This window comes from Topomyia yanbarensis, chromosome 2 (assembly GCF_030247195.1).
Source record: "Topomyia yanbarensis strain Yona2022 chromosome 2, ASM3024719v1, whole genome shotgun sequence".
Lineage (NCBI taxonomy): Eukaryota > Metazoa > Arthropoda > Insecta > Diptera > Culicidae > Topomyia > Topomyia yanbarensis.
Window position 1 is genome coordinate 207178747 of NC_080671.1, and position 10147 is coordinate 207188893.

The 10147-nt window shown below is 40.7% G+C and overlaps 2 protein-coding genes across 2 annotated transcripts; one reads left to right on the top strand and one right to left on the bottom strand.

Moving 5' to 3' along the window:
• Positions 1-326: 326 nt before the first annotated feature.
• On the bottom strand, positions 327-3900 carry LOC131680000 (uncharacterized). The gene is made up of 3 exons (XM_058960738.1): positions 3625-3900; positions 3299-3397; positions 327-2741 (listed from the first exon to the last, which is right to left on the bottom strand). The coding sequence occupies exons 1-3, from the start codon at positions 3898-3900 to the stop codon at positions 327-329; spliced, it is 2790 nt and encodes a 929-aa protein (XP_058816721.1).
• Positions 3901-4057: 157 nt separating this feature from the next.
• On the top strand, positions 4058-6670 carry LOC131680001 (uncharacterized). The gene has a single exon (XM_058960739.1). It carries the CDS (start codon positions 4058-4060, stop codon positions 6668-6670), a length of 2613 nt encoding a protein of 870 aa, XP_058816722.1.
• Positions 6671-10147: the final 3477 nt, after the last annotated feature.

Genomic DNA, 10147 nt, shown 5'->3' on the forward strand with positions numbered 1-10147 from the left:
TTTCTCAGTCAATTTAGCTTGAGCAAACGAATTGTTTTTAAAACTGCCCGACGTTTCGACCGTTTTTGGCGGCCTTTTTCAAGGGAAACTAAAATAATCGTTTATTATGAGTGAACAGGTAAAGCATAGTAAAAACATATATGGAAAAGGTACGAAACAAAAACAAAATTGCAGTGCTGTGTGACTCACTTTAATCGTGTCGTTTTTGTCGTAGTCGCTGATTGCCAACGGTGGGAGGTTGGGTGTTTTTGCACTGGCCGAAATGGTTGTGGAGATGACGATTTTGTGCTGAAAAAGTCATCTGAAAAAATCTTTGGTACGGAGCTCTATGTATGCACGAAGTGGTCCAACGTCTGGTTTGAAGATGGTGACCCACTGATTGCGTATGGAGGGATTGATATCAATTGTGAGCCAAAACAACTGTCATCACTGGTTTCTGTGTTTCTATTCCTTCGAGTGCTGGTCGTTTTCAGTGTGTGTAGGATGCCGGCGTAGGTAGTGTTGAGACCATCTACATCGGTGCGATGGTTGACGGTGTTGGCGGTGTTTGAGATGTGGCACATTTCAAGTATTGGTAGAGCCGTCGATCGATAGGTTTTATCAATGATCTTAGCTTTGGTGAGATCAAAATTGTGGTCGTTTTTGATCATGTGTTCGATGAGAGCGGTTTTCTCACCGAGACTGATCAGCTGTTCGTCGGTGGTGATTGCGCCGTCGGTTTTTAATCGTACATACTGGTTTATGTTGGTTTTGTGGCCGTACAGTCTTGTTTTGAGCTGATTCCGTGTCATTCCTATGTAGTACATTGGGCAGTTCCCACAAGGCAGACTGTAGATGACATTAGATTGCAACAGAGGATCTACGGGGTCTTTGACGTTCAGCATTAGTTTGGATGTGGTGCTGATTGGTTTTGATGCTATTTTAACATTTGGGTAATCGGATTTTAGAATGCTTACTATAGATGTGCTGAGTGATGGTACGTATGGCAGTGATCTGTAAACCTGGTCGGTGGACGGACTGCTATCGTTGGGAGGATCTCTTGTGTTAGATGCATTTTTATTTTTATCCGGTTGTTGAGAGTTATTGGAGGGGCAGAATATTTTTGCATTGCGGGATATAAGTCTGTTGATGAGTGATGATGGGTAATTGTTCCTACGGAGATGTTGAAAAATTATATTTTGCTGCAAGTTAGGGCAGTTATCCGTGGTGAGACCAGTCACTCTTTTAATGAATTGTTGAGCGACGTTCATTTTCATCGATAGCGGGTGGAAAGAATGGTAGTTCAGAAGACGGCCTGATGCTATCGGTTTTGCGTACCAGCGTGTAGATAGTGTTTGGTCTGAATGTCGAGTTACTACTGTGTCTAAGAACGGAAGTTTGTTGTCGATCTCCTCTTCTTTTGTAAACTGTAGATGTTGATTGTATGCGTTAAAAGTATCCAGAGTTTGTTGTACTTTGTCTTTGGGGAGCGCCAAGAATAGATCGTCAACATATTTGCGGATTACCGGAATGGTGAATGGAAGTCGTTTGATTGAAGTTTGTAGTAAGTTTTCCATAATAATATCAGCTAGAATGGGCGATAGGGGGCTGCCCATGGCTGTGCCGAACGTTTGCTTGTAGTGTTTTTCCCGGAATCTGAAGTAACTGCTTTTAATACAAAACTCGACTAGCTCGAGAAACAAATCCAAATTAATGTTGGTGTGAACTTTAATGTTACGCCAGTCCATGATGATATCATGGGTGACCAGCTCTGTTGGTATGTTTGTGTACAGAGAGACCACATCAAACGACACTAGGACATAGTCAGGTGGAAGGGTGACCTGTTGTATATACTCGGTGAACTGGAAACTGTCGGGTGTGTTGTACTCACTGTGGAATGATGATTTTAGTATACTGCCTATGAACTTGGCAAGTTGATATGTCGGTGCTGTGATATTGGGGACCACCGGGCGCAGTGGCAAGTTGGGTTTGTGCGCTTTGGGTTGTCCGTATATGCGTGGGCATACAGCTGTATTTGATTTTAGGCGCATAGATGTTTTAGTGTCGATGAGCTTGAGATTGAGCAATCTGGTAATGAGCGAGTTGTTCTGTCTTTGGACGGAAGGTGTGGGGTCTTTGGATACCGTTTGGTATGCTGGTTCATTCAATAACGCATACATTTTGTTGTCATATTCTTTTTTATACATTATGACCGTTCTATTACCTTTGTCGGCCTCGAGGATACAGATGTCTTGGTGTTCAGTGAGAAATTTTGCAGTTGTGGTCGTTGCATGTTTGCAGAAATCGTGGAGCGGGGATTTGTATTCGTTGTGTTTTGCTTTAGAGATGTAGTTTTGGATTTGCGTTGCCACTTGGCATCTGTTCCGATCTTGTACGGCTTGGTCTGGAGAAACGTGTAGGATGGCTTCAACATCGGCGAGTAAATGATAGAATGGAATTTGTTTGATGTTTGTGACTGGCAGCGAAAATTTTGGTCCCAGACTTAGCAGAGCCAAGGTGTCTGGTGGAACTGTTACGGTGGTAGCGTTAAATATGGCTTTTTCGTTGAGCGTAGGAATGCTGTTGTTCGGTGATGCTGACCTGGTGATCAGCAAGTTGATTTTAGCGGTGGATTTGTGTTTTAATGATTCCTTGCGACTCTCAAACGACTGGTTTTGTGTTGTTATGAATCGTGTTGCGATGTCGTTGTTCGTGGCGTTTGTGAGACGCAACTGTATTTTGCTGAGCTCGTGTTTCAAACTCTTGATTTTGTGGAATGTTTGATTAATCTCGATATTCAAAATAGCTTTTTTGAATCGATCGGTGATTCGTTGAAGTTTCCATATATATGGGCTCCGTTCTTCAAGGAGCGGGTGGATACATTTAAGCGAATTCACTATGTGGGCAGGAAAAATTCCCATTTTGCGACATTGTATTAAAAAATCCTTACGTGCTGTCATGTTACATGCTTTCGTGTTGAGTTGTGCGTACATTTTAAACTGCTGAACTGTGTCGTAACCAAAGTTGTTTTCAATTAGCGCGAAGAAGCCATTGTGTATGTGAGCCATATTGAGGTTATCTTTGAGTATTATACCGACTGGAACTACAATCTTTTGTGAATATTTACGGCTTTCTCAGTCAATTTAGCTTGAGCAAACGAATTGTTTTTAAAACTGCCCGACGTTTCGACCGTTTTTGGCGGCCTTTTTCAAGGGAAACTAAAATAATCGTTTATTATGAGTGAACAGGTAAAGCATAGTAAAAACATATATGGAAAAGGTACGAAACAAAAACAAAATTGCAGTGCTGTGTGACTCACTTTAATCGTGTCGTTTTTGTCGTAGTCGCTGATTGCCAACGGTGGGAGGTTGGGTGTTTTTGCACTGGCCGAAATGGTTGTGGAGATGACGATTTTGTGCTGAAAAAGTCATCTGAAAAAATCTTTGGTGCGGAGCTCTATGTATGCACGAAGTGGTCCAACGTCTGGTTTGAAGATGGTGACCCACTGATTGCGTATGGAGGGATTGATAGCAATTGTGAGCCAAAACAACTGTCATCACTGGTTTCTGTGTTTCTATTCCTTCGAGTGCTGGTCGTTTTCAGTGTGTGTAGGATGCCGGCGTAGGTAGTGTTGAGACCATCTACATCGGTGCGATGGTTGACGGTGTTGGCGGTGTTTGAGATGTGGCACATTTCAAGTATTGGTAGAGCCGTCGATCGATAGGTTTTATCAATGATCTTAGCTTTGGTGAGATCAAAATTGTGGTCGTTTTTGATCATGTGTTCGATGAGAGCGGTTTTCTCACCGAGACTGATCAGCTGTTCGTCGGTGGTGATTGCGCCGTCGGTTTTTAATCGTACATACTGGTTTATGTTGGTTTTGTGGCCGTACAGTCTTGTTTTGAGCTGATTCCGTGTCATTCCTATGTAGTACATTGGGCAGTTCCCACAAGGCAGACTGTAGATGACATTAGATTGCAACAGAGGATCTACGGGGTCTTTGACGTTCAGCATTAGTTTGGATGTGGTGCTGATTGGTTTTGATGCTATTTTAACATTTGGGTAATCGGATTTTAGAATGCTTACTATAGATGTGCTGAGTGATGGTACGTATGGCAGTGATCTTTTTCCTGCCCACATAGTGAATTCGCTTAAATGTATCCACCCGCTCCTTGAAGAACGGAGCCCATATGTATGGAAACTTCAACGAATCACCGATCGATTCAAAAAAGCTATTTTGAATATCGAGATTAATCAAACATTCCACAAAATCAAGAGTTTGAAACACGAGCTCAGCAAAATACAGTTGCGTCTCACAAACGCCACGAACAACGACATCGCAACACGATTCATAACAACACAAAACCAGTCGTTTGAGAGTCGCAAGGAATCATTAAAACACAAATCCACCGCTAAAATCAACTTGCTGATCACCAGGTCAGCATCACCGAACAACAGCATTCCTACGCTCAACGAAAAAGCCATATTTAACGCTACCACCGTAACAGTTCCACCAGACACCTTGGCTCTGCTAAGTCTGGGACCAAAATTTTCGCTGCCAGTCACAAACATCAAACAAATTCCATTCTATCATTTACTCGCCGATGTTGAAGCCATCCTACACGTTTCTCCAGACCAAGCCGTACAAGATCGGAACAGATGCCAAGTGGCAACGCAAATCCAAAACTACATCTCTAAAGCAAAACACAACGAATACAAATCCCCGCTCCACGATTTCTGCAAACATGCAACGACCACAACTGCAAAATTTCTCACTGAACACCAAGACATCTGTATCCTCGAGGCCGACAAAGGTAATAGAACGGTCATAATGTATAAAAAAGAATATGACAACAAAATGTATGCGTTATTGAATGAACCAGCATACCAAACGGTATCCAAAGACCCCACACCTTCCGTCCAAAGACAGAACAACTCGCTCATTACCAGATTGCTCAATCTCAAGCTCATCGACACTAAAACATCTATGCGCCTAAAATCAAATACAGCTGTATGCCCACGCATATACGGACAACCCAAAGCGCACAAACCCAACTTGCCACTGCGCCCGGTGGTCCCCAATATCACAGCACCGACATATCAACTTGCCAAGTTCATAGGCAGTATACTAAAATCATCATTCCACAGTGAGTACAACACACCCGACAGTTTCCAGTTCACCGAGTATATACAACAGGTCACCCTTCCACCTGACTATGTCCTAGTGTCGTTTGATGTGGTCTCTCTGTACACAAACATACCAACAGAGCTGGTCACCCATGATATCATCATGGACTGGCGTAACATTAAAGTTCACACCAACATTAATTTGGATTTGTTTCTCGAGCTAGTCGAGTTTTGTATTAAAAGCAGTTACTTCAGATTCCGGGAAAAACACTACAAGCAAACGTTCGGCACAGCCATGGGCAGCCCCCTATCGCCCATTCTAGCTGATATTATTATGGAAAACTTACTACAAACTTCAATCAAACGACTTCCATTCACCATTCCGGTAATCCGCAAATATGTTGACGATCTATTCTTGGCGCTCCCCAAAGACAAAGTACAACAAACTCTGGATACTTTTAACGCATACAATCAACATCTACAGTTTACAAAAGAAGAGGAGATCGACAACAAACTTCCGTTCTTAGACACAGTAGTAACTCGACATTCAGACCAAACACTATCTACACGCTGGTACGCAAAACCGATAGCATCAGGCCGTCTTCTGAACTACCATTCTTTCCACCCGCTATCGATGAAAATGAACGTCGCTCAACAATTCATTAAAAGAGTGACTGGTCTCACCACGGATAACTGCCCTAACTTGCAGCAAAATATAATTTTTCAACATCTCCGTAGGAACAATTACCCATCATCACTCATCAACAGACTTATATCCCGCAATGCAAAAATATTCTGCCCCTCCAATAACTCTCAACAACCGGATAAAAATAAAAATGCATCTAACACAAGAGATCCTCCCAACGATAGCAGTCCGTCCACCGACCAGGTTTACAGATCACTGCCATACGTACCATCACTCAGCACATCTATAGTAAGCATTCTAAAATCCGATTACCCAAATGTTAAAATAGCATCAAAACCAATCAGCACCACATCCAAACTAATGCTGAACGTCAAAGACCCCGTAGATCCTCTGTTGCAATCTAATGTCATCTACAGTCTGCCTTGTGGGAACTGCCCAATGTACTACATAGGAATGACACGGAATCAGCTCAAAACAAGACTGTACGGCCACAAAACCAACATAAACCAGTATGTACGATTAAAAACCGACGGCGCAATCACCACCGACGAACAGCTGATCAGTCTCGGTGAGAAAACCGCTCTCATCGAACACATGATCAAAAACGACCACAATTTTGATCTCACCAAAGCTAAGATCATTGATAAAACCTATCGATCGACGGCTCTACCAATACTTGAAATGTGCCACATCTCAAACACCGCCAACACCTTCAACCATCGCACCGATGTAGATGGTCTCAACACTACCTACGCCGGCATCCTACACACACTGAAAACGACCAGCACTCGAAGGAATAGAAACACAGAAACCAGTGATGACAGTTGTTTTGGCTCACAATTGCTATCAATCCCTCCATACGCAATCAGTGGGTCACCATCTTCAAACCAGACGTTGGACCACTTCGTGCATACATAGAGCTCCGTACCAAAGATTTTTTCAGATGACTTTTTCAGCACAAAATCGTCATCTCCACAACCATTTCGGCCAGTGCAAAAACACCCAACCTCCCACCGTTGGCAATCAGCGACTACGACAAAAACGACACGATTAAAGTGAGTCACACAGCACTGCAATTTTGTTTTTGTTTCGTACCTTTTCCATATATGTTTTTACTATGCTTTACCTGTTCACTCATAATAAACGATTATTTTAGTTTCCCTTGAAAAAGGCCGCCAAAAACGGTCGAAACGTCGGGCAGTTTTAAAAACAATTCGTTTGCTCAAGCTAAATTGACTGAGAAAGCCGTAAATATTCACAAAAGATTGTAGTTCCAGTCGGTATAATACTCAAAGAAAAATATAACTCTGTTCTATAGCATGGTTAAATTTGACAGTTAAATTGTTTGATGATGTAGAAAGAAAGGTGGAAACAATTTTCTGTACTTTATTTAGGTTGGCAAAATTTTTCAGTAGAAAATAAAAGGCAAATCTGAAAAAGAAAACATGTTGTGTCAAACGCTTATATATATATATATATATATATATATATATATATATATATATATATATATATATATATATATATATATATATATATATATATATATATATATATATATATATATATATATATATATATATATATATATATATATATATATATATATATATATATATATATATATATATATATATATATATATATATATATATATATATATATATATATATATATATATATATATATATATATATATATACGTATATATATACGTTACGAGGAAACCGTCCGAAGCTAGAGCAGACATCGCAACCATATCCGCTGACCCATCATAATCGATCCAAACGATCGATGCAACGCAGATATGCTGAGCCAGCTGAATGCCACGCGCGATGCCAACGTGGAAGCGGCCAACATGGACAACGTGGACATCGGACGATACTGGAGCAGACTTCGTATTGCTGACTAAGTTAAACATAGTTTATAAGAGGCATTGGACAGAAAAATCAAATTAGTGTTAGGCGTGAGTTGTAACCAAACGATTGTAAATGATTAGTGAAGAATAAATGTTTTTTTATGAAACTCTGACACATCAGAGTATTACTGGCGCAGTCTCCGGAAAAGTGGTGTTAGTTCGCGAGTGAAGTTAAAATTTAGTGAAAATAACAGAGTACGCTTCAAATCCTAATTGTTTCAATAAGTTCCAATCCGCCTCACTTAGAACGTCCTCATCTGCTCCAGTATCGATGATTAGCAGTATAGACACTCCTCCTACACTTGCCTTTACGGATCGCTTCTTAGCGCCAAGATGAAATAGATCAAACACTTCTTTTTCTTTGTCCTTATTTGATACCTCTTCTAGACTATGATCTCCTTCCAAACATTTCCTTTTCAGGCTCATGTCCTTAGTTGTCATAATGATTTGGTCCACCATGATGCTATCAACTTGATTGTCATAGTCACAATTGGCCGCTTGCTTTTTCAACTTGATAAAGGCGTCAAGCTTCTCGTGTGGAGCTGGTGACATTTGCTTAAACTTCTGTCGTTCGTATGCTTTGGATACGCTTGGTATGAAATATTTATTTAATAGTTGTATGGCTGCATGGTATCTATTCTCCAAGGGATGCTCTTCATCTTGTTGTACCTTGCCAGCAATTTTACAAACATCTGGACCGCCAAACAACATTAGTGTGTTATACTTTTCTTCGTAATCATCAATATCTTTCCACGCTAGGTTTGCATCGAAATGCTCTCTCCATTTTTCCCAGCGTAATGGAATAGAGCCTTCTGCATCTTCGATGAAAGGAGGCACAAACGGGTTTACCTTTACAAATTAAAATAATGATTACCTTCGCGAAAATCATTATGTTAGTATTTGGACTTCGCACACAATTTATAGCCTGTAAGTTTCAGGTGTTCTAGTTATGGAAATCAGCCTGAAAACTTTACCAGGTTCCAAATTTTCCTTAGTTATGGAAATCAGCCTGCAAATTTTGCCAGGTTCCGTAAATTTCCTAGGAATGGAAATCAGCCTGCAGACTTTACAGGTTCCACAATTTTTTTCCGTTGTTAAGGAAATCAGCCTGCAAACTTGCCAGGTTCCATAATTTTCGTAGCTATGGAAATCAGCCCGCAAATTTGCCAGGTTCCATACTTTTTGTAACTGTGGAAATCAGCCTGCAAACTTGCCAGGTTCCATAATTTTCGTAGCTATAGAAATCAGCCTGAAAATTTGCCAGGTTCCATACCTTTTGTAGCTGTGGAAATCAACCTGCAAATATTGCCAGGATCCACAATTTTCATCATTTTTTATGTGTTATGGGAGTCAGCCTGCAAATTTAATTCGTCAGGTCCCACAATATATTTCCTTTCACGGCAAACCTTTGGATTTGGGACATTATATTCAATAATACAAACCATCGGCCAAGCCATCTCTTCTGAGCTCCACTATTTTATCCTCGTCGCCAAATATAGTATGTGATTCTTGTAGGAATACGGAAACACGTCTTCTCTGGTTCGGTGTGTAGATGATTATGATTTGATTTTATTATGTCAATCTAATCTCAATACATTTCATAGTCTACTAGATTACTACAGCTATGGCCCTGGATTTTTTTCTTGAACTATTTGAAAATTTAGTTCGTCGGCTAGAAAATAGTCGTCGTCATCTGAATCTAACGTGAACTCTTCTTGTGGAGAGGTGTCATTTTCTGGCTCATTATGTTCAGTTTCTCCCTCGTGGTTATTTAGATTCTGAGTTTTTGATCTCACTGTTCGCATCGAAACGTCTTCATCTAAGTTTTGTCTATGCGATTTAAATTTTCCTGAGGGTCCAGGCTTGTTAAAGTTTTGGGGGTAACCTGCATTATAATTTTGGTTGTTTGCCGAATTTGGGTTTTGGTACGGTTTATTTGGTTTATTAAAAGAGTTTGGCTTAGAGGTGGGGGCTGTTGACTTATTGTCTAGCTTCATTCTGTACGCTGCATTGGCGTATTGTACAGGAATATTATATGCTTCTTCCAGCGACTCCGGCCGGTAGCTTCGTACATGCATGCTAAGCGTGTCGTTTAAACCATCTATGAATCGGGTTACCGACATCAAACTGATTAAGCTGTTAATCGCTTTGGTGGAGGATTTATAGTCGTCCATCACGGCTGCGGTGCTTTTTATTGCTGTATCTATCGATTTAACTTTACTGTAGAATTCGCTAAGGGTATTTTTCCCTTGGCGTACGTAGAAGAGTGACTGGATATGCGATGTTAAATCCCGTCTGTCTCCGTAGGAATTAAGCAGTGCCTCTTTGATTGATTGCCAATCTTTTTGGTTGCCTGCTGCGATCAATACTTCTTTCGCTTCGCCTGTTATTTTATTTTTGATCGCTCTTATCATTTGTTCGTAATACGGTGATCCCGCGTAACTCTCAAACAAGTCGAGCGTGTTTTCAGTATCCTC

What these genes read in the sequence shown, in the direction of transcription:
- LOC131680001 (XM_058960739.1), top strand. Translation starts at nt 4,058, where the DNA reads ATGCTTACTATAGATGTGCTGAGTGATGGTACGTATGGCAGTGATCTT.
- LOC131680000 (XM_058960738.1), bottom strand. Translation starts at nt 3,900, where the DNA reads ATGACACGGAATCAGCTCAAAACAAGACTGTACGGCCACAAAACCAAC. An exon ending in CCGTCAACCATCGCACCGAT is followed by an intron (nt 3,398 to 3,624) that starts GTAGATGGTCTC and finishes TGACTTTTTCAG; the next exon opens with CACAAAATCGTCATCTCCAC. An exon ending in ACAAAAACGACACGATTAAA is followed by an intron (nt 2,742 to 3,298) that starts GTGAGTCACACA and finishes CACAAAATCAAG; the next exon opens with AGTTTGAAACACGAGCTCAG.